This window comes from Temnothorax nylanderi, unplaced genomic scaffold (genome assembly GCF_030848795.1).
Source record: "Temnothorax nylanderi isolate EJ_2023f unplaced genomic scaffold, tnyl_v1.0 TNYL_tig0419_pilon, whole genome shotgun sequence".
Classification (NCBI taxonomy): domain Eukaryota; kingdom Metazoa; phylum Arthropoda; class Insecta; order Hymenoptera; family Formicidae; genus Temnothorax; species Temnothorax nylanderi.
In genome coordinates, this window is record NW_027249481.1 from 22,740 (window position 1) to 48,455 (window position 25,716).

At 30.6% G+C, this 25,716-nt stretch overlaps 2 protein-coding genes across 6 annotated transcripts in view; both read right to left on the bottom strand.

The window, feature by feature from the left end:
* Positions 1-7: 7 nt before the first annotated feature.
* Positions 8-3,589, bottom strand: LOC139782512 (aminopeptidase N-like). Its single transcript, XM_071721544.1, has 5 exons — positions 3,430-3,589; positions 2,207-2,724; positions 1,590-2,051; positions 582-765; positions 8-218 (listed from the first exon to the last, which is right to left on the bottom strand). The coding sequence occupies exons 2-5, from the start codon at positions 2,554-2,556 to the stop codon at positions 39-41; spliced, it is 1,176 nt and encodes a 391-aa protein (XP_071577645.1). The 5' UTR covers positions 2,557-2,724; positions 3,430-3,589; the 3' UTR covers positions 8-38.
* A 2,179-nt stretch (positions 3,590-5,768) lies between these two features.
* Positions 5,769-25,716, bottom strand: part of LOC139782504 (probable G-protein coupled receptor No18) — a 45,745-nt gene continuing 25,797 nt past the window's right edge. For 3 of the 5 annotated variants that reach the window (XM_071721538.1, XM_071721537.1, XM_071721536.1), the window contains 6 exons: positions 12,144-12,393; positions 11,718-11,855; positions 11,255-11,367; positions 9,784-10,120; positions 7,693-7,993; positions 5,769-7,334 (listed from right to left, as the gene is read on the bottom strand). In XM_071721538.1, coding sequence (XP_071577639.1) covers positions 7,159-7,334; positions 7,693-7,993; positions 9,784-10,120; positions 11,255-11,367; positions 11,718-11,855; positions 12,144-12,299 — 1,221 coding nt within the window. In that variant the 5' untranslated portion in view covers positions 12,300-12,393 and the 3' untranslated portion in view covers positions 5,769-7,158. Of the gene's footprint in view, positions 7,335-7,692; positions 7,994-9,783; positions 10,121-11,254; positions 11,368-11,717; positions 11,856-12,143; positions 12,394-13,802; positions 13,914-25,716 lie in introns of all 5 variants that reach the window. The other 2 variants (XM_071721535.1, XM_071721534.1) reach the window with 1 other exon arrangement.

Consider the following 25,716-nt stretch of genomic DNA (forward strand, 5'->3'; position numbering starts at 1 on the left):
TGTTCAGAAATTTATAGATAATAATTGTTTAATTATATTTATACCATTTTAATCTTACCTTTGATGTAACGGGAAAAAGAGAAGAGTGAATTAATTTCTGTGGGACTCTCAATATTTAATTTATAGTAGAGAGGTTGCATAGCAAAAGAATCTAAATGGAGAGATTCATGTAGAATCTGAACTACGAACAAATCCAATATTCGAAAATTTGGATAGATCTAGAAAAGATTTAATAAAATCGAATAAATATTCAATTAAGAGAGATGTTCATATTATATGCACCAGCGCTACTGTTTATTATTAAAAATTGCTTTAGCATTTCTTATCATTAATTATAAAAATATAAAATAACATTTGATTAAATTAAGCTTAGATGTGTAAATTTAAAATGATTAAAAACAATCTAAAAATGATTAGGTTTAAAATTTTTTAAAAATTGAAAAGAATTATTTGATTAGCATTTTGATTTTAACAGACACAAGAGATGTACATAAATTATAACATTATTATAATAATAACAGGTTTTTTTTACTGCGTAAGAAAATTAGCTTTAAAAAGATTTAAAAATATAAGAAAACAACCTTATCAATAGCATGCATTCCAAGCAGCATAGCAATACCATCGTTTAGCCAAAAATTATTCCACCAGGATGGGCTAATATAATTGCCATACCAATGATGTGCCATTTCACGCGCTACTAAGCTCGCCACTCTTATTTTTTGCATAGCAGGATCTAATCCTTTATCATAAACAATATCTGTTTCCCTGAAAATTCATTATATGAGTATGTAATGCGATTATGCTGAATCCTTATTATACAATATACAGTATATAATCATGCCTACTAAATTATTTAATTATTTTTTACACATAAACTATGTTGTATGTACTATACGTATTAGATTCAACTATTAACTGAAAAATATGCAAATAAAAGTAATAAACAATTTATTATTAAGTAAACTAGCTCTTGTCTTTAATAAATATGAATACAAAATTTGATATACTAGACACCACAGACGCGCGCTTCGCGCGCGCTATTTAGCTTTAACATTATGCTATTACTATTACACTATTAACTTCTTGATACACAACTGTCAAAATATACGATGACAGCTGCAAATGAAGTAAGCGCAGCGAGAGAACCAATTGGCATCGCGGAAAAGCGGCAACAATAAACTTCGAGATATGCGAGTATCGACTTAACATGCCTTTTTTTAGAAAGGATCTCAGTAATAAAAGATATAAATATTTAAGCAGTTTTTTTTCTAAAACATATCATATAATACATAAATCTTATTGTTAATTATTTCGTAAAGATTATGTGCAAAGGTAAAAATAATATACCATGTTGTATATATGTTTAACTTATTGTTTAAATATTTTTACGTATCTATATGAAAACAATGTGAAAGAAAAATGTATTTTCAACAAATACAGATGACATGATAAAATGTAAATTCTTCTATAAATCTATTGGAGTAAATCAACCTAGCCAAAAGATAAATTTATCTTCTGTCCCAAAATATATAAGACTTAAAGTTACACTTGATTATAAATTAATGTATTTTTCTGATTAGATATATTACCTATACAAAATGAGTCCCCAATTCGCGATGCCATTGTCTGGAAGAGCTGGAATTACAACAATATCTAACGATTGTGGATTCATTTTTACGATTTCAAATTTCTCATGAAAATATTCTGCGACTTGTGCAGCAAACGTTTCTGTGAAGTTACTGATATATGACACAATACGTCTGCGCCATATGTTGCCGACTTTATTATCAATTTTGAGTTGGAAATTGGGTTCGATATTAATTGTAATTGCTACGAGATAAGTAGGTATCGCAGGAGTTGTACTGAATCGCGACCACACTTTTTCCACATCTTTATCCAGAACTGTCATTAGTTTCGGCATGTTTGATAAAACCGTGTGTTCTTTGTGGTGTTTTATGGAGATGTTAAAGGTAGCTCTTATTCCCGGCTCGTCCCAACATGGAAATATTTTTCGAGCTCCAATCCCCAGGAAATGCGTTCCGGAAACGAATCTGATACATATCAACGATATATTTAATAACAGAAAACTGCATATTTAAATAATATTTTATTTTGTTAGTGTTATTGGAAATTATTTATGGCAAAACATAATAAACAGTATTTATAGAATCGTATAACATTGCAGTTTGTTTTAATATTTACTCACGTTATCATTCCTTTCGTATCGCGATAAAGTGTCTTGAAAAAACTGTTTGCTTTATCATTTGCATCATACATAGTATAAAAATGTATTATTAAATTGTAATTGCCTGGTAATATCTCAGTATTAAAATAAAAAGTCCTAGTGTTCGATATATTATGATAGCCATATTCCACCGCTTGTACACTTGTTTTTTTTTCCATATGTTCTTTAACCAGCATAGACTTTAGTATAAGTACGTAAGGTTTTTCTGCGTGCAGACTTATACTATATGTTTTCCGAACAACACTAATATTGACAACCATTTTGCCATAGAAATCAGAAACGGTACTGTTGACTTCTTCTTGTATATACATGTATAGCTCAAGTTCAATGTCATAGTGCTGCGGTATTACGTGGTTCGGTAAACGAAAATCATCTGTAATGCTGCTAGAATCGATTTCTTAAGTTGTAGCGCCGACGAATAGTAAGCCACTATTTAATAATAGCGTTAGAAATGCCATACCAATTTTCATACTGAGTCTCTGTAAGAATATCTTTTTGAGATATATGAATTTGAATTTACAGCATAAACAGTCTACAGTAAATCATAATAAAACCAGAATAAATTTATCTCGAAGAAAAGGAGTAAAAGAAGAGAGAATAAATTTTCTTGATGAATAAATGTTCTTGAGATAAATAAATTTGAATATAAAAATAAAGTTGCATTTAATACAGACATTGCACAAGACATTTTACCAGAAATAAAACGCTTGAATATCTTTCTTGGAGTTAAAAATCGAACATATGTGGAACATAATTTAAATGAGTTCAAGCGACGAATATAACGCACATAATAAGTGTTATTTGTTTAAGCTCGTTTTTCACTGCCTTATTTTTAATTATTTTAATGTTAAATATATGTTTCTGTAATGTTTAATATAAATTAAATATAATAACTTTAATCTTTTCAAAGAGAGTTCTTTATTTAATTAAAACTTTCTAAGTTTAAGTTTACACTTCAACACGATGTATATCATAATACCCGAGATTGTTAAATTATAATACTCTGAATTGTCTATATTAAAGTCGTTTATGTTACTTTAACGATTTTAATAATTCCAAAAAGAACAGAGTAGGTGAAATGGAATTAATCTCATCATACTCGTACTTCAAAACCATTTAAATTATATTCTACAGATATTTTCTGTTTTCAAAGAGAGATATGTAAGTATTTTCTAGTGACTCACTGTATGCATTTAAATTGCGTGCCGATTAAAATTAAACTCTTTGTTACAATTAATTGTACTTGTAGCACATAATCACTATAAATCGAAAATATATTTTGCACAGTAACGACTTAATCTGTCGAGAGATCCTCGAAGACTAACGGCTGAGACTAACGAATGTGACCGGTAAAAGCAGAAAGTATGTGATGTAAACAGTTCTTAAGATCACACATGATAAATATTCCGTTAGATTATTGAACACTCTTTGTGATATTAAATACAATCTGAAACTAATATAATTTTCTTTTCTTATATCATATTACATCAAAATTATCAAACTACACAGTTTTAAATATAAAGGTTTTTAAAACATTTATGATCACCAAATAATTATTTGAGCTTTTAGTAATTGAATTAGAAAAACATTAAGCTTTAATTTGATATAACATAAGTATTTAAATTCTAATAAAATCAACAAAAAAATAATTATTTTTAAAAATTAAAATAAACTCCCATTATCCCAGGCATCGGGCAATGAGAACCACCTTATGAGTAATCAGATCTATTGCCTACGCAGAACATTTAAGTGAGTAACAAAGTATTTATTTGTGAAAACAGTAATTACATAGATAAAACTAGGTTTTTTCTTATATAAAATGTTTCTTAAAATCTGAAGAGAGATTGTGTAAATTGTATTCCTCTTTTTATTTACGCGCGTAGTCGTTCGCATGCCAATGTACTTGCGTAGCTGTAATAATTACATACAAATATCAATTTACTATATGAGTGATTTGTATTTTATAAATAAAATCATTGATTAATTAAAAAGTATTGATTAATTTTTCTGCACATTGTTTTACACGTAATAAAAGTATGTCAATGATTAAAATCATTGACATACTTTATTATGTGAAACAAACTCATACTTGATTTTATGGAAACAGCTCTTGTACACGTCAATGTCCGTTAATGATATTTCGATTATAATAAACGTAAATTAATTACAGTCACTTCAACAGCAGGAACAAGTTTGAAATTATATAAAGAGAATTTTGCGTCCTATATTTTTTTCTTTTTGTTAATCGTTACGGTTAATATCTGATTCGTGCCAAATATGTTCGTCAAACATTTCCGACATTGCCAAAAAATAGTGTCAGAGTTTAAGTAAAATATGTAAAGACAAATCATATTAATTTAATTTATGTAACTTTTGATAAATATGTATAATATAAATATTAAAAATATAAATAATAAGATATAATCAGAGCACAAATATTGCATATGCAGACACATAATTACGAAGAAATATGTAAAAAAATTCCATTAATATGTTTTTATACATTCGAACAACTCGTATCTGTAACAGTAAGTCTAATAAATATTAGTAACTTATCATTATATAATCTCACATCTGCATGACATTTTTACACCATTCTTGACCTCACAACTCTAATCTACGTACATAGTTGCTGCTGATAGAAATACATTTATTTGCTTTTGTAAAGTTCTCTAATGCATTTACAAAAAAATGATATAATTATATAGAAATTTATAATTAAAAAATAAAGACATTCATGTTCTATGTTTGCGCTCTCACTCTTGTTGTATTTTTGAAAAACTTAAACGCGTATAGATATTAAGTTTAATTTCGATGATATAATTTCGTGTTTTTAATTTAGAGTAGATATGAACTGTATGAGTAATTTAACATGTTTTGCATAGACTGCCGTTCTTATCATTTACGTAATCGTTTTTATCGTGTTGCTTGTGTAGCAAAACATTTCCATCATTACAAATGCACAGCTTGCATAATAATGAAATTTTTCTTAAACTTAATTATGCACTTTATCTTGTAAACATCGCATCCTTAATTTGAACATTTTTAAAAATAAAATATTGTAATGTACCTATAAATATAAATTTTTGGTAATATGATATATTCTATACATATAACAAACTACAAGTATTTTTATTTTAGTAAAGAATAACAAATAATATCTATAATAGAGTAGTAAACAACCGAAGGTTGGCAGCAGTCGGGAGAAAAAGCTTTATATATTTTGATATTAACACATCATAAAGCATACATAACATATTTTAATAAATAATAAACGCGAAATTTGTTGATTTCGGCTCGTTTATATATTTATAGTTCTCCAATTTATAGCACAATCGTTTATTGATTAAAATCAGTAATATATATTAAGTAGTGATATATAAGAATTTATATACATCCGGTAAATCAGATCGTATATATGTATGTATCTGTTGTGTGTACACACACACGTGTGTGTTTGACAAAATAATTGATAAGATACATTGATAGTTTAAAATTAGATATATTAATAACGAATTAAAAATGGACATCACACATCAGCTTTTTATTTTCCAGCAAAACTATTATGTACAATATCTACACAGTCTTTTCAACAATTGATAAAGTTACATAATGTATGAAATTTATGCAGCAGTGTCTACCATCTCAATTAACTAATATCTATTTGAATAATAGTATCTATAGTATATATAAGTTTGTTCTAGATCTATTATATATAAGTTATTCTAGATTATAATAATTTTTTACTTAATATTCTTGAAATATAATTGGATATTTTCTAAAATATATTTATAAATTTCTATTCTACACTCACATTTATATAAATCCGCATAACTAAGTATGTATTACGTTTTGCTATTATTTTACGCTGTCTATAAATAATCATAAATAAATTATTATATTAGAATAATATCACATATTAACGATACTAAAGTGTTAGTATGAAGCATTCGATGCATGTAGCAAGTTTTCCTCGAAGACATAAAATATAAAAGATAAAGTACATGCGTAAAGTTTCATATTCACATTATTCGCATAATATTTATAAATAGATAAATATTATAAGGAGATATAGAATATCCTTATAAGGAGATATAGAAAGAGAGTGTACGTACATCAACACGATTAAGCATAGATATTTTTAATCTTTTATTTCTCGTATACAAATATCACGAATGAATGCAATAATGAAATTTCGATATTGATCACAGATTAAATGTCAGTCATACATTATTTTTCCTACGACTAACTACTAATTGTAATACTATTCGTAAACTGTTCATAAATTTTCTATTTTTATTTTTATTTTTTAATTGTTATATATGCTTATCAGAAGAGTTCGCTACATGCTTCGTTCATTTCTTCAGTCAGTTATTTACACATTTTTATATAAACGTAAATACTCAACCTGAATGTAATGTTAAATTACTTTTAATATTGCTTTGACGAACTGCATTATACTCACGTAAAAAACGCATAAAAATATATATCATTGTAATATATTTATTCTACGATGAAATTTATTGGAAAAGTTGCAAAAGCTTGTAAAATTTTGTAAAATACAATTTAATTGAGCATAATTCCAAAACTGATAAGCATTTAACGCGAAACCATAATGTCCAATTGTATTGCACGTCATATACAAAGAGAATGACTATTTATGTGAATCTCGAATTTGCGCGTATCCGAAAGTAGATATTGTGCGTATATGCATAGTGAAATATTTATATCTTATAAAACCGCATAAGAACTATTGATTGGTTATAAGCTCGTACTAAGAACATACGTATATAGTTCTCACACATGTCATTCTTCATTAATAAACTGCGATTGCGAATGAACTCGAGTCAACCGCACTCATTCTAATACCGGACGTCACATAATTGGATAAGTTCGTAACTGTACGGAGAACTTCACGTCCTCGACGTATCTTTCTTCCAGTTAACCGAAGCAGGTAATTTCCGATTCGTGCCATCCAAGTTTGGTCTACTCTTCGAACATTTCCTACATGTTAGTCGCCAGAAAGCGAGTCTGAAGTCTGCCGAATAGAAAGCGTAAATGAACGGGTTGATGGCCGAATTAATCCATCCTAAACACATAAAATCACTTTTGATCAGTTTCGTAAAAAGTATTTAATAATAATATATCATGCAACTGTAATTTTGAAAGACATTATAATGACATAAATTGAAAACTATAAATATTGATACAAGATAAATAAATTTGTCACATTTTTTAATTTAATTTATTAATATTTATTCTCTATTGTACAACAATAAAAAATAAACTTCTGCATTTAATCAATGCAGCATAGCATTTAATCATATCAAATATATTTTAAATATTCGTTACAGTTCGCATAAATTCATCAATCAATAAAAAAAGGCAAGCATATTTGGAAACATTATGTAATTGGGAACATCATATGTAAAAGAGACTACACACACCTAGCCATGTCAAGGCTGGCATGAGAACATCCGGCGGTTGCACGGGCACGAAGGGTGTTACCAGATACAGAATGAAAAATGGCAGCCAGCATGCGACGAAACCACCTACAACCACCGCCAGGGTACCCGCAGTTTTCGTCTCCCTGGCGACTCTGTTGATGCAGCTTTGCTGATTACCCCGAATTGTGCCCAACTTTTTGCACATATTCGTTAGTTCGGTATCCTCGGAGGGCCTGTCGCACGTCATACCGCTCTCAGCATAATCTGTACGTTGCGCCTTGATACTCCTGCCACGCTCAATCTGCAGAAAAATGGTTTCATATATTTCGTACATTGATATCGCGATACATTGGCAATTACATATTTGTTAAATCAATTTCAGCTCTTTTTTTTGCCAATTTAAGTTTTGTCAAGCTTAAACAGTTCGAAAGTTAATAACGTCGCCAAGAAAGTTACCTAATTAAATTATAGAGCTTTGTAACTTTTCAGAATTTTCAATATCCCCAATGTAAGAAAAGCGTGTTAGTAATGAGATTTTCTTTTACAAACAGCAACGTTTGTTTCTCCTGGCTCTTTCAAAGCGTTTCTTATTCTGTCACCGTAATAAATTGCTCAATGTCTCCTTGTATTGTTCTTATTTGTAACCGAAAGAATCAATTTCTAAACTACTTTTATTCAGTTTCTTAGTATAAAACAGTGTTACTTTTATAGGCCAATAAAAAACGTGTTACTTAAAAAAATCATATTTATTGTAAATAAAATTATATAATCCGCATGGCGTACTTTTAATTATTGAGTTTTATTATTGATAGATAACAAAAAGAAAATTCTTTGAGTGATTTCCGCTACTTTTCTTTGTTTTTTATTAAAATCATTTTTACGGCTACGTAGCTAAACCAAATCCGACAAAGCTCACAAGACATATTGCGCAAAATGATTGATAATATAAAGTAAATGATTGATTATATAAAGTCGGATAATGTGGATTATGATGAGAAATCCATGTCTCTCATCATGGTGCTAATACCTATGCTATTCTACGTCCGTCGTTTACGAGAGAGCCGTTGATTTCACTAATCTCCTTTCCATTGAAACTACGAGAACAGTTTCGTTATCTTTAATCGATGGTGCCATTGGAATTACGGTAGAGTTTGCATTACAGCATTAGTTTGTTTCTGTCCAATTGGACAGAAACAAACTAATGCTGTGTGCGCGCTTGCTTTAAACTCGGAATAGGTCGTAGTCATATATTTTTATTAACTGCTGCTTTGTTGTTATGAACAATTTCCCTGATTATTCTTTGTGCTTGTGCTTTTTCATCATGTCCCTGTACGCATTGGAATGTCAGTTTTATAATTATAGAAATGGACATTATATTCTGTCTGTGAAATTAATTTCGTGGGGAAACATTTCGTCCAACGAAACTCTATCTGAAAATGTCTATTTCGAAGAAAGTTTTTTGAAGAAATGAAGAGATGGTTTCCGATTCTTTATTATAAATCTGCAGATTTCAATGTTACGCACATTTTTACAAATTTTGATAATTATCTATTATTAACGAGATATAATCGCAAATCAGAGTATTGATCGAGTAGACTTTCAACAACGAGTCATTAATAATCGAGTCATTAATCTCGTTAGAACTATAGTTCACAATATCATCTATACCGGAATAAACAAAGCATAAAATAGAAGATTAATGTATAGGTAGTTGTAAGCAATAGAAAAAAGTGACATGTAATCGTAATAAATCATATTAAAATTTTACTTTTATAATACAGAGCTTAAAGCTTATTTAAATAAATGAAATTATAAAGCATACAAACAACAACACAAGATAAATGTAATTTAAAACGCGCGAACTTTCGTATAATATTAATGTTTAGAATCTTTAAATGCATTTTTTTATGTAAAAAATCTTGTTTATTTATAACAAACACGATACAGTTGTATTATTAGATTTTATCGAATTACGTAGCAAGGTAAATATCTAATAAAAGCGAATTGTGTAACAAGGAAGACAACTGCACCGGTCGCAGCGGAGATAAACGTGTCGTGTGTCTGGGGAAAGCTAAATCAAATAATTCTCACCGTGATTTTACGACGTGATCGGACGTTCTCTCCCTCGTTGGTCTTCTCCAGATTTCTGTGCCTGCTCGCTATGACGCACGAAATTCTGCCGTACACGTACAGCATTACCAGCATGGGCAGGAAGAAGCTGCCCATCGCCGAGAATATTACATAAGAAGAATCCATATTGTAGGAGCACTTTTTGATATCGCGGTTCGTCGCACGCGGGAAACAGCCCAGTAAAGGCGGGCTCGTTATAGCGCCGGCCATCACCCATACCGCGACGATCATCAACCCAGCCAGTCGTTTGCTTCTGCGTCGACGGCTGTATATCAGCGGCTGAGTTACGGCCAGATACCTTGAACAAGGAATACCGACAACGACGCGATAAATTCCGCACGATTTTACCTCTGTACGTGCTGAATCGCCGCAAAGCGTAGGATGTCGAATGCTTCTGTGGAATGGGTGGGATCCCTTACAGAAATTTAATACTGTAAGTGATTATTTGGCTAGTGATTAATTACTTATTTTGAGTATTAAAAGTACTGTTTTTAATGATTTTAATACTCAAAATAAGTAATTAATTACTAGCCAAATAATCACTTACAGTATTAAATTTCTATAAGGGATATCGGAAAAATAGATAGACAACAGCATGCTGAACGAATTGTATCAGGATTTTCGGAGTACCCTTATCTCGAAAGTTAACTACATTGAATAAGACGGTGTACGTGTTACCAAAATTTCTGAAATGCAAGGAATCGCGTAACTTTAACCTATTTACGAAACAAGTTCGCGCGTCTGTGCATAGTCAATGTGATAAGTTAGAAGATTTTCACTGCAGTGTAAAGAAAACATTTTCTTTTAACTGAAATGAAAATTGGACTTGTATATGTATTACAGACTACAGTAAAAACCAAGAACTACCATTGTTAGGCAGTTTCTTTGCTTTCAGAATTCTCTATTAAATTATAAACCTTTATTTTGTACAACTGCTTTCTTACCAAGTTAAAATAACAATAAATATAATTAAATAATAATTTTAAAAAATAATTATTTTATATTATAATAATATTTTAAATATTTATTATATGTGTAACTTACAAAAAATAAAAGAAAGATTATACACGATACAAGAAAGAACTGCTTTTATATTAAATAATAACTGATTTATGTTGATTTATTTAATCATAATAAAATCAACACAATAGAATTTACAATTAGATTTTTATTTCCTCCGATTACAATTGGCAAACTACAATAGAATTTTACTGAAATGAACTTTCTAATTGGAAAATTCACCCGCTTTTGCTGCTATTTTTCATCAAAAATCTGTAAAACCCGTATGTTGAAAATTTTACGTCGCACGAAATCTCTTTTTTAATAATGGAATAATCTATCATTTTACGAAAGATTAAACGGATGGCGGGACGACTTCCCGCTAATTTCGTTATCTACGTGACGAGATTTGGAATTGCGTGATCGGATTTACCTGTCTATAGAAATGGCGCATAACGAGAGAATGCTAGCTGTGCAAAGTAGAATGTCGAGGGAGACCCAGAAATCGCACAGCATTTCGCCCAACTCCCAAGTTCCTCCTGTAAGCTTCAATGAATATCCCATTTGATAAGACGCATGAAAATGCAGTTTATACGAGGTAGGAAGGAACATCTCTCTTTGCATAACGATGTTGACTAGAACTCATGACTTACGATATCTACTATACGAGTCCGTCTGCAAGACTATTAAATGCCGGCACTAATTAAATGCCGCTTTAAATATCGTCCCGCAATTTATTTTTCCAGGCGTGAAAAACGCATGATAATTAAATAAGATTCTACTGATTCTCTCTCTATAACGTGCTTACGCGAAAGCTCGTAACTTAGTACGAAGGATGAATTGAACATTTCGCGCTCGTTTATTGCATTTTATCCCCTTGACGAACATATGCATACCTGTAACAGCACAGCTGGTGGCATCACCGCTAGACCGACTAGTAAATCCGCAGCAGCCAAGCTAGACACGAAACAATTAGTCACGGACCGTAATCTCCTTGTAGTAATTACAGCCGCGATCACTAGGGTATTGCCGACCTGTAATAATAATGCGAGGAAGGAGTTACAATCGTAGAAAATATATACGAACGTACGAACTTAGACGGGCACATTAAAATTAATCTTACAATTAGATGTTATGTATTATGAGAAAGTACTTTTTTTGAATATGTGAGACTGCTGTTTTTTATATTTAAAAATGCAATACTAATACCACTTAAGGCATCGTGCTTTTGTAAGATATTTATGCGCTCAGAGCGCCATTAAAGCGGATAGTCTGATATAAAAAAATGCTGGAAATTGCAGTTACCGGATGCTATTGCTTACTATAGTAACAATAATCAGCATCGTGAACAATCCTGCTAGAATAAGATCGGTCCAATTAGGTAGATAATATTCCGTCTCTGTATCTCCTTCATCCGCCGATACCGTATGGTTCCATTGGTAAATGTCCTCATGGTGATCAGCCGTTTGATTAGCCATGTCGCTTACCCTCGATCCATAAATGATAATTTCTGTTTCGCCGTCCGCGGTATGTTGTAAGACATTGTGATGATTTCTAAGAGGAGTCCATATCCTAAATGATACACATAAGATAATTTGTGCAACCTTGCTATTTGATCAAGTTTACAATTTAATTTCGCATCTCTGTAAATTATTCAACCTACTCTACCACATTTTTCTCTTACTTTAATTGCCATAGTAATAAAAAATAATTAAGGATTTTACTTTTTATTTAATTTACATTGTCACAACGTATGAATAATAATTACAAATGCACATAATGTAAAATGGTTATATATTATATATGTATATAAATCTTTATATATAAAGCCATTACGTACTCATACACAAGTGCCATAACTCCTAACAATACATCATTCATTACGACATGACAGATAAAATTCTAAAAAAAAAAGATTTTAAATACTTATTTATCTCAGTTATAATTTTTTTTTTCATATATATATAAACAGCTTAATTACAAAGACACAAATGCCTAGATTTTTTTATTTAAATTGTCATGAAAAGTGCGGAGAATATGCAAAACGTTTGTAGGACATATTAAATCGAGGTGCGAATCCTGCGGACGATGAAGCGCATATGAATTGAATTTGAAATTGATTAAAAATCACGACATGTGCACGTGGAAATATGAATATAGATAAAAATGATCGGGGGTGGAACGTTTAAAACTTTCTATGGTCATGCGAATATGCGGGCGAAATTGTCCAACGCCTAACATTTCTGCGAAATATGGAAATGGAAAGAGAGGCAAACGCGAGAGTTTGCTAAAATTGGATGAGAAAAGTCAGACTATGGAAATAAGACAGTGCAGGAGAGATCGATCGTGCTATTAAAAAGAGAAATCATATACCGAAGTATATGAAAAGAGACGCGCATCGAACGAGACAAATCCTTCGAGTTGATATTTTATCACTGCCAAGAGTGCCAAGTATATAAGAAGGTATAATAAAGGATTTTATCGAACAAGCCTATGTTTTCAGCAGACTATTTATTTTAATGGTATTAAATATATTTTATACACACACACACACACACACACATTTTATATATTTTGTAAGATAAAATGTTTTGACTTATTATTAAAGTCTTTATAAATTATGTAGTAATATACAAACAATAAATTACCAGTATTACATAGTTATTCTGCAATGTAAAGAACGAATTTACAGAATTATATATAATAAAGCACATAATATTAACATAAATATATTTCTGCATCAATTAAATATTTCAAAGAATTAAAGATAATATTTATTTGTAGAAATAAGGAGCAAGCAAATTATAATTTCGTTTATGATGAGACTGTTAACATAAAATAGAACTTAAACATATTGCGATTACAGTCAAAATATAGATACAGTAATAAAAAATATTAAATATTTTATTCGTTACGATAATTTGATCATTTAATTCGCGGTTCCCCTAACTTGCATGGTGACTTTTTACAACCAACCGTACCAGTCCATTATCGGTTTCAGCAGCAAATGGATTTTCCTCCGGCTCGCCGAATTAAGTGAATTACGGCGTTGTTTCCGCTTTCACTGCGCGACTGAATAATGGCAACCTGAACTGAGAAGTAGTTTAAAGAGAGCGGAATTCCGAGCACGTACTTAATTCTAATAACTATCAGCAATGAACATAATGTCAGATTATAAGGTGTCGTCTAAACGAGCATTGACTGTAATTTCCCTTTATTAAGATTGTAACTCTTAACTGCACTTCTCAACTTTAAGCACAAGCTCCCACTTTCTTTATCTTTCTCTAGTATTTCGAATTATCAAACACTTTTTGAACGTTTTTTAAAAAAATCATAGAAAGCGTACAAAAAAAACTTTCTTATGCATCAATATAAAGCGGATTGTGAGACCGTATATTTTCTTCTTAGAGAATATATTTTCTTCTTAAATAACGATAATTTACAGTCTTTCTATTCTCATCATAAAAATTAAATAGCGATTCAAAAAGATGTAATGTTAGAAAGAAACATGTTGAATTCATATCTTTTATTTGCATTTTAATGATCTTTTTATGCCAATTTTACTTTGTTATATGCATATAAACAAATTCTTAAATATAACAAAAATTTTTCATATGAGAATGCCATTACTTGCGATAAATTTAAATCAGTTATCTCGAGTATGAAACAAAGTTTTAATTAATTTTGATTGATATGCAATTTTACGTTTTATGCGTGCTTCTAATATCGCTACATTTATCCACGTATTCCACACAGTATTCGACTCACACTGCAAGAAGCGCATTCCACGTAGAAAGATATTGGATTCTTTTTAATGGCTTCGTGAAAATCAGGGGTTACATTATCCCACGGGAAACTCGTATCTATAGTGAGAAACTGTATGTGTGAGAATCAAACCATATATGTATTAAGGAAACAGTTAAAAACAGTAGTGGGTCGATCGATAAACATTTGATAAAGATATTCCCACTTGGAACCACGGTAGACTCCCCCGATCAGCTATAAATAATCACCAGTAGCGCACCAGGAGACTGGTTTATAATGTATAAAAACTGGGCGGATACTACCGTGAGGTATGAATGTCGGATAAGACGAATGGACCAACGAGATCGCGCGCGATCGTTATCGACTCTGCAGGATGAAATAGAACGGATTGTGGCGAGAGAGTTGCTGGGTCCATCCTGTTATCTTGGGTAATAAAATATTTGGAAAACCGGGATTATGCATAGCGCAAAGAAGAACAAAGACAAAATGCATTGTTTTTATAAAAAGAAGGTAACAATTTTGAACAAAATTTATTTTTTTAATATTACTTTTTATTCTATATTACAATTCTATATATTACACACATTAAAAATTTCTCTCTCAGATCTATTTATAGTATAGTTTTACTTTATTATCTTAATAAAATATTAAATATTATACAATAATAATTAATAGAACTATGTACGATAATGAAACAGTGCGAGATTGTATCTAAAAAATTAGAAATTAGCATAAAAAACATTTCACGTGATGTAAATAAAGTAAAAATTAAATCTTTACTTTAATATATTTTACTATTCTCAATTATTATTAAAAAGATAATGCACAAATATTACAAACGTTTCTTTAAATTGTCATATCTTTTGTAGAATACCAGCTTTAATATTTCAACATGTTGCGATCAGACGCGTTTATCCTTTCAATAAAAGGGAATTGATTTCTGAGTATCACGAGTACATTTTATTTCTCTACTTTTTCCCTCCTAAAAAGATATATATACTACATATATATATATATATATATATATATATATATATATATATATATATGGTTGAAAGCATTACTTTTTTAATCCTATTCATACACGCGCTCGTTCAAAAAAAGATATTCGATATTCATTGCTGCGATTAAAACTTACACCGTATTAATTGCGAATAGAATCATTTCAAACGGTTTTAATTAATCACAATTGCACAATCTGCACGCGAATCGTCCGAATCGGTTACTCTCAGGCTTCACTCTGGCAGCTTACACATAGATAACGTACAAAAATGCGCAGTGAAAAGATAGAATGTAACGTAGCAACGAAAATAAATGTGTCCACAAATTTCCGAACCGTAGGTTCAAGTAGAGCATCCATGAGCATAATAATTCACGTACACTCTACCGGCAGGAATGCCTGGACATAATACATATATATATATACATGTACATATATGTCATATACATATCAAATGTCCAGGCATTCCTGCCGGTCAGGGTACCAGTAACATTTAAATGTGTCCTATAAATGAATAATCATAGATGTAAAAATGTAGTGCTATATTTCGTGTAAAAATTTCTGACGAAAGAAGTAAATTTGACTGCTTCGACAGAGTTTACCGCAACTTTTTTGCTCAACAGGATTCAGAAGGTATAATAAAAGCAAAAAATTTCCATCCAGTTTTCGCTGCAACGATTTTCATGTATAAATAGAGTTCTCCGAGAATTTTGTTTATTAAAAAGGAAGCATAAAAATATATACAGAAAAATGCTGAAAATACTGCTTATTATCTATATACTTAAGATCCCCATCGTAAATATATTTCTCTTTATTTATAAATGCAAATGTGTAATAATATTAACTAATGGTATTCCGATTATGGACATATTTGATTGAATCTTATTTGATTAAATATTTAGCGAATAATTTTCTTTTTCTCTTAGGTTATTATTTGATTTAAATGGCAGTTGCTCAAAGTTTTTATCTTTTATCTTTGAGTATGCCTGCATTAAAAAAAAAACATATTTAAGAATGTGTGAATATAGATAGATTCAACAATATAAATATTAATTTTCTTGTTATATTATTTTAACATATATTTACTGATTCTAAATATTTCAATTTTATGAATTTCTAAAAGATTTAAAATACCGTCATTTTAAAACGGAAAGAGATAAGGATCCGTAATTGTTTCAGCGCAATCCGTTCGTTCTGGTGTTTGATTTCTTTTTTAGATATGGGTCGCTATAATCGATTTCGCCATATCTGTGTCTACATCTGCCATGCTCATGCATACATGTAGAAAATAATTACGTTCAAAATAAGCATATTGGTTGGGACAGAACTATAAATTCTTTTAAAACTTTGTTACATTAATTTTAACACGGAGAAAATTGCTACGGTTGTTACAACAACATTCTCTATGATTGCAAAAGAAATGTATGTGAATTCAAGTTATATTAATATTACATTAAATGTAGCTGTTAAGATATGCTCATCTGTCCCTTTTGTATTGATGAGCGAAAAATAACATTATTATTCTGTTGTAGCAACCTTAACTTTTTCTCCGAGAAATAATTTTTTAACTAGACTCCATAACATTAATTTAATAGTGTTGAAAAGTATATAATATGCAAAAATCACATTTCTCTCTATTAAATATATTTAAAACGTAAACCGTCTAAAATGTTCAAAACTCAATGACAATTTGAATTATTAATGTAAATTAATGTAAATTAATATACTTAAAATAATATAACATATACATATGTACGTATAAAACTTTAGAGAATAAAATATCATAAACGTTATTTTTTGATAGTTATTTACACGGTTGCTGCAAAAAAGCGGGACCTTTTCCACTAGATATACAAACAAATATAGGAAATTCTTTGAATAACAGTCGAGCCATCAAATAAAGCAGATAGAGTCCTCGTGTACAAGTTGAAATAGATATCGCGAAAACGGAATTTTCAATATATTTCTCACGTTACAGATAAGCAAAACGTATTTTGTACCATTAATACAATTTCCTTGTTATTAATAAAGATAAATATATAAATACAGATAAAATCCTTTTTCCTTCGCCAGTGAGTAATAAATGAATAAAGTCCTTTACTTCGACCGAACTGACAGTCTTTATTTAAAAAGCACAACGCGTTTCAACCGAGATTCCGGTCCTTATTAAGTGCGTATATTACATTTAAAAGCTTGCAAAACACTTCATTGTACACAGTGTGGCAGCAATGAGTCTACGAACTAAACCAAAAAGAGTATAATAATGAGTTTACGAACTAAAGTATAATACAAAAAGGGCATGATAAAAAGAATTATAATAAAGGAGCAAAGAGAACACCGCTTACGTGTTTTGTGTGTCGAATGGTAATAAACGATTGAAGAGTCATATTCATGTGGTGTTCGGTGGTGCGATCATCTCAGATTACAACGGACGACTGAGTGAAAAACAAAGGCAGAGGTAACCGAAAGCGCTTACATTAAATTTATTATTTTGTCATATATCACCGGTCATATATTATATATTTTGTCATATATAAACACGTAAGCGGTGTTCTCTTTGCTCCTTTATTATAATTCTTTTTATCATACCCTTTCTGTATTATACTTTAGTTCGTAAACTCATTATTATACTCTTTTTGGTTTAGTTCGTAGACTCATTGCTGCCACACTGTGTACAATGAAGTGTTTTGCAAGCGTTTAAATGTAATATACGCACTTGATAAGGACCGGAATCTCGGTTGAAACGCGTTGTGCTTTTTAAATAAAGACTGCCAGTTCGGTCGAAGTAAAGGACTTTATTCATAAATATATAAATATTCATCGAAATCACATCCAGCTTTTGAATTAAAATAAATAAATACAAATATGATATCTAAACATTCATCGAAATTACACATATCCATCAACTTTCGAGTTAAAAATAGATAAATATAATAAACGACAAAGTTTCTCTTTGACATTACCTTTAAGCGAGAAACATTTAAACTCTCTAATTACTTCTTCTTCAGTAAATACATATATTTATAAATATCTTGTATTTGCAAAAAGTTACCGTTTTTATTATAAAATAACAAGCTAAACTAAAAGCAGGCACACATGCAGATACTTATTTTATACTATTGTGGTAATTATTATATTATTTATTATCTAATTCAAATCAATTGCGCGATGCTCAAGAGCAAAAAAAAATTTTATTATAATCACATCAAGATATATTGATCCTTTAACCAAAACTGATAACATACAGCATCGTGTAAAATTTTACACACGGAAAGAACGGTTTTGCTGAAGTATCTAAAAATTTAGCTAGATATACAGATCTAAAAATAATTGTGTTGCACCATCAAAATAATTATAGTAAGTCGCTGAAATATGATGATAATGCTGTAAAAATTTTTGAAATTTTAGCAATCAGTTTAAGTGTTCTACATTATAATAATTATTTTGATGGTCCAACAAAATTATTTTCAGATCTGTATCCAGCTAAATTTTTAAATACTTCAGCAAAACCATTCTTTCTGTGCAGTCATATGAATGCATGAGCAGCGTTCCTAGGATACATTTCGAAGATTTGTTTTTAGATTCTGGATAATATCGAACAGCGTTAATAACAAAAATGGTAGCTGCATTGTGCGCATGTGATAACGATCGGACGCAGCTACGTGGAATCGAACTCGACAACGAATTTTCCGTAAATGTGCAAGACTGAAGGGTTCTCGTCAAGACTCTTTGTTTTGAGAAAACTGCTTTTGAAAACATGGCAGCGAGTATAATGAGTATTGTACCCTCAAATAATAGTCGTCCTTCGTAGCTGCGCTTTGAGATCATTAGGATTTATTGGATTTCTCTGAATGAGCAAATTCAATACACACTTATAATTCTATCTCAAGTCGTTCAATCCGCGTAGAGACAAAGATATTCCGAACAGTTATAAGTAATATAACGGCGACTTTTATTTACAATCAACTATATATTTTTATGTTTCATTGCGACATATTTAAGCTGATTTTACTTTTATAATTATAATAAATTGTAATTGATTACATATTTATAATTAATGTATGGAAATTACATTATCTTCAAGTGCATTTACAGAAAAAAACTGTATTTTTTTCTTAATGTGTTACATTTTTGAAATGTAACAATTCAATTAATATTAAGGATTACAGTTTCTTTCAATTGGATAACGTTTCTTACGATATTGTAGATCGTTTGTTTAAGAGACAAAGAAATATGCGCATATGGGCTACAGGCTATTTATATACGTAGTTTTCTACTTTGACGGCATGGTATTATAAAATTCAGTATTACGATATAACTCTCTTCTAGAATATCACACTGTCGCTACAATATATATATTCTGGTATATTTTCAGTATGCAACAAAGAGTGAGACATCTCAGCATTGCTAACGGAAATTTTTTTGACTAGATGAGAATAATATACAGTATAGCAAAATAAATCTTTTTTAGTTAAGACTATGTTGTTGCCAGTTGCAACCGGCGAAACAAAAACAAGATAAAAAGTACCATGACATTTTCCCAACGAAGATGTTCATGTGCTTCGCAAACAATATATGAAATGATTTGCGTAACTAAAGAATTGGAATCTTAAAGTTCATATGTTATATATGAGCATTCATTATCCATGAAATTTCATACACTGTCTGTATGAAGCGTTAACTCAAATCCGAGATCAGTTTTAAACATATGTAAATTTAATCAGATTTGATAAGACCCTGCTACGTCTTAAGATAATAACATGGCTTTAGATTCCAACACCAAACTACGACAAATTCTCGGCATGCACCCCGAATCCCCGATATACTATTGTAGCTTGGAGAATTCTAAACCCGTCGGCGTCGTCACTTCACGTACGCGAGCTACCTTTACAGTAAATCTATACATATACTATTCAGTTAATATGAAATGTGAGAAATTTTGCTTCTCACGTTTGTGTATCTTCAAAAGCGTCTATTTGATTGACGTTATTTTTCTGCAATTTTACAAATAATAAATCTAAAAATAATAGTTTATTAAAATTAAAGCAATATATAATTAATTTAATTTTAAATATAAAAACTACTGCTATCGCTCTCTTCAAAAACAAACTATCACCATAAATCACTAAATAAGACCAGTCAAAGTAAAATTCAACATCAACTATTAAGAACTGTCTCCTAACTGCAAGCTTCCGAGGGTATATAGCAACAAAATTAACATAACAAAACATAAACAGAATAAATTAGAGAGAAAAACTCCATTTACGGTCCGTATCCTGGAAAGTTGATAATAATATTGTGTGTATGAATTTTGTATACTTTTTCCAAACTTAATAAACTGTGCGCCGATTTTTTGTCGGCCTTTAAAACACAGCTCTTTGTTGGAACAGTAAATCTATATACTTAAATTGATAATCGATTTAAATTTTGATGTTAATAAGCATCCTTATTAAATCACTGTAAAGAATTTATTACGAAAAATATCACCCCAGTCAGGATTCGAACTTTTGGATCTTCCTACATTCCGCGACGGGCGTTTTTATTCGTAGAATAAATTGATTTAGACGAAGTCTCACAGAAATTGGATGATAGATCAGTGAAGTAGAATTCTTTGGAATGGCAAATCCAAATTCCAAATATTTAATTCAAACAGAGGAATATTTGTCCAATGTTCGAAAAATAGGAGAGCATTGAAGGAGTGCACAGTCAAACATGGAACAAGAAACATAATGGTTTGGTGATGTTTTAGAAATAATAAACTAGAAAACTTATATGATCAAAATTGAAGGAAAACTCAATAAAGAAGCTTATTTTAGATCCTATAGAAGCATGTCCTACGGAACCAACCTAACTTTATTTTTCAGCGAGATAATAATTCAAAGCACTTCTCTAAATTTTATCAATATTATTTAAACAAAAAAAATAAGATAAAGTGAGAGAAAATTATGGCTTGACCATCTCAATATCTAGATCTTTCTCTCATTAAATTGTGATGTAGGACGAATTAAACAAGAGTCAAAAATCGCTCACTAAACTATGTTAGTCAGTTGTGAGCATATCTCCAAGAAGAACGGAGTACTTTAAATAATAAATATATGTTAAGAAATTAATAAATAAAATACCTGTTTGTATAATTGTAATTAAAAATAAAAATGGATATTTTAATAAATCAAAAATATAATTAAAATTTAGATACTAAAAATTAATTTTAGTAGTTAAAAGTTATAAAATGCAATTTTATGATAAATAAAGCTTTGTAATTGTCTTTTTACTGTATTTTCTTGTCAATTTTCAATTGTTTCCAAACTTTTGAACGATAGTGTTTAGTATAAGGAATGTAAAAGCAAGAATATATGTAGTAACATACATGTGATGCATTCTGCCTGTTACTCGAGAAGTTACAATATAAAAGCCAAATGCTTTAATCGGCTTTGGCATTTCTCGTGCTATCATTTCTAAACTTTACACCACGATGCTCCGGTCGTTTCGATATCGTAGAGAACGAAACTTGTTGAAAGCACATACAACTGATACCGCTGCACTTTGTTCCGCCGCAAATCGGACCATAGATAACGTAACTTTGACTGCGGCTTTGACCGCAACGGGAAAGTAATAACTCGTGTCGATAGATATCACATAGTTAGTAAATTTCATACAAATTTTATTTACACCTTGTCCAGTTTTAACAACGAACGCTGTAAAAACGTGTTAAAAATTTTAATTTTTATACGCGTTGTGTAAATAGTTTTATATTTTAAAACGCGAAGTTTAGTTCAAAACAAGGCAAATACATCCACACAATTAAAACCTCAAATGAATATAGTGCCATTACAACAATAATATTGCAAGAACGAGTTATTGTAGAAAAAATTATTTGCTTATATGGTTAAATGGCAGCAAGATAATTGTAAGTCAGCAGAAATAATTCTTAACCCAATTCTTTAAGTACCAGGTGAATTATCTCGCTGGCGCTGGCTTTTAAAGTCCGCAATTCTCACTGCAACCCGTAATTTTTCCGCAAGGTGGGCGGCGGAGTGGGAGATTAATCTAAAACGAATATTTCTCGTTAAGCGATTCTGCTTCCAGTCAGTGCCGGCAGCAAACCGGATATTAGTTAGATGGTTATTAGTTTCTCCGATCGAAAAGTCATAACCGCCTGGAATGTTGCTATTAAATGAGCTTTAATCCATTTAATAAATTCTCCGCACGTGCAATTCATATTATTTAGTTTACGCACGAGAAATTTTATCGACACCGTACCAAACGTTTTCAATAATGTTATCGAATCCGCTGACCCATTACTGCCAATAAATTCTACAATAGAGTGCTACCTTTAGTATTTAGAGCCATATTGTAAAACGAGTTTACGAAATAAAGTGCAATGTAATAATATAAATTAAAATAAGAAAAGTTCAAGCAGAGATAACATATGTAAAACGGCAATATAGTGATAGCGTGAGTGATAAGCATAAGCCAATAATACGAACTAATTAATGGTGAAACTGTATTACCTGCATTGCTAATAATAATTTATTATAAATAACAACAGTGATTAGTATTGTGACTATGGTTAGCCTTTGTCTATATAGTCTCTGACACATGCTGCTCTATACGTTGTCAACTCTGCTCAACCACTACAATTATTATCTCTATTAACTAGGAAGTAGTTGTTTTACGAGGAAGGATGTATAGCATCCTGCAAAGATATAAACTTATTCTATACATATAACAGGCGTTAACACAAATTCGAGAGAGACGTGTTAAGTTTGTCTGTCGTCTTTTAGAGAAAAATGTTGTAAAAATAATTAAAATGATACATATAAAAAATTAATAAATACTAGTTCTTAACGTTTACTAACATCTATTAATAAATTTAGGCACTATAATTGAATACGAATAAATACGACTTTTTGCATGCCTTTTTTAAGAGTCGGCATGTTATTTTCATCCTTAACACAATATAACAATACTTGAAATCTGAAGCGCGTGATTACCTACTTGCGACGACTTCCGTGACTTGGAGAGAGAAATTTCAATATTTTAAAATTGCGACTGTGCAACCCATATTTTCCTGGTATTTGATACAAATGGAAACATGATATCATATATTCCAAAATTTAATCTGTAGATATATATGGCATTTCATTCAATGTTTAAGAATAGCTTCTTTATTGTAAAATGAGTAGCTATATTAATGTATTAATAATAAATAGTGTAGCTGTATTAATAACAAATAATTTATATGCTCCAATAATATTATACGATTGTAAAACTCTACTACGCTATCTGCACGTAGTAGAAAAAAAATGTAATTTGGATAAACCCAGGGAGTCAGATATATGTTGTATGGAATGGGGGAAGCAGGTGCAATGCCACTCTTGAATATTGGGCTAGCTCCGCAGTTAAGTAATACATCCTCGCGTGGGTTATGAATATATGATCTGGCTAAACACCATTTAAGGTGGCAGTCTAATCTCCCATATTCGAGCAAAATTATAACTGTCTCATAGCTCAGGTTGTCAAATCACGCATTGTTAAAGAAATAATACAAATAGTATCGAGCAAAGTAGATAAATTTTTAATAGATATTTTTAAAATTTTTTACTGTTGCATTTATTCAAATGTTTGATAACCGCTTTAATTCAGTCTTCTTTGTGTGCGGAAATTCTTTTCTTTAGAAAAATCGTGTAATCCTACCATAGCGTCAAGAATAATAGGCTCATAAATTTCAGTGATTTACAAAGTACATAGGATGTGATACATGAGCGATATACAATACAATCAAGGTTCTATAGAATTATTTATGAAATTTTGATAGTGCGCATTACTCTGCGTGCACAGTATAAAACGTTATGTGTGTATCTAAGCATAAAAAACTGTATACTGCTTATATTTATATTATTAAGTACCTGAAGCATGTACTTAATAGAAAAACTTTAATCCCAAGTCTAAAAGATTGAAATAGAAATAAAAATTGAACAATTTAATACCTAAAAACTGAAAAAGCTTGGAATACAGACCAGGACAATTCTCAATTATTTATGCTTTAATATAACACTGTTCAACAAAAAATTACTTTTTTTCGAGCACAAGAACGAGAATAATCTTACAGATTTTTAGACGCTAAAAACAATCTTGTTTGCCAAACTGCTCTATCACGTTACAATTTTAAGAAATTTGCAATTAAAGTTGCAAAAAAGAACTATTTTAATGTATTTTGGCATATTATAATTACTATATGTGACGTGTTATAGAAATTTTATTGCAATCAAGATTAAATATGTTGTTAATAGACTTTCCGCCCTTAAAAGGAATTTATTTTGTCGATTATGGTCACATATTATAGTTGTAATATGCCAAAATATATTTAAAAAATAGCTCTTTCTTGCAACTGTAACTACAAATTTCTCAAAATTGTGACGTGATAGAACTATTTGGCAAACGGGATCGTTTTCTGCGTCCAAAGAGCTATAAGAAACGCTCATTCTCCTTCTTGTACATTCTTTTTTGTTGAACAGTGTTAATCAATCTTTATGTCTAATCTGACAGTATTCTTAGAATTCAACGATGAAAATCGTGCCAAATAGTCCATGCAATATGATACTCGTGTGTCGTGTGTGGGTTACGTTAGTTTACGTCCAGCCATGGGAATAATTTCATGGCCGGCATAATCTCCCAAGCGTATAAGTGTCAAGTGGCTGGCATCCCCAAGCTTTACAGTCGTTAAGGGTAGCGTTCATCACAAACGTAATTGGACATACGCTGCAAAACGCATTTACATATACCGCCGGAGGATGTTTCGTAGACGTTACAGCGACGCAACTGCTCGGAATAGATATGAAATACCAAGGAAATACCAAGGAAATACAGTCTACTATACCGAGGTCGCATTGCATTGCTAAATCGTCTGTCGTTTCTGCATGTCGCGTGTTCACGGATATGCAATATGCACGTGTATATGAGAAAGCAATAGACTTGTATGTAATCGGTGAGGGTGCCAACGAATATTACTGGTGTTAGCGTATACATTATCTTTTAGAAAGAACAAGTTATTTGTATATTTATCAGATTGGACATGTCAGTCGTGGCCCAGAATGGATAAAGATGTTTAAAACTACCTCTCAGATTTT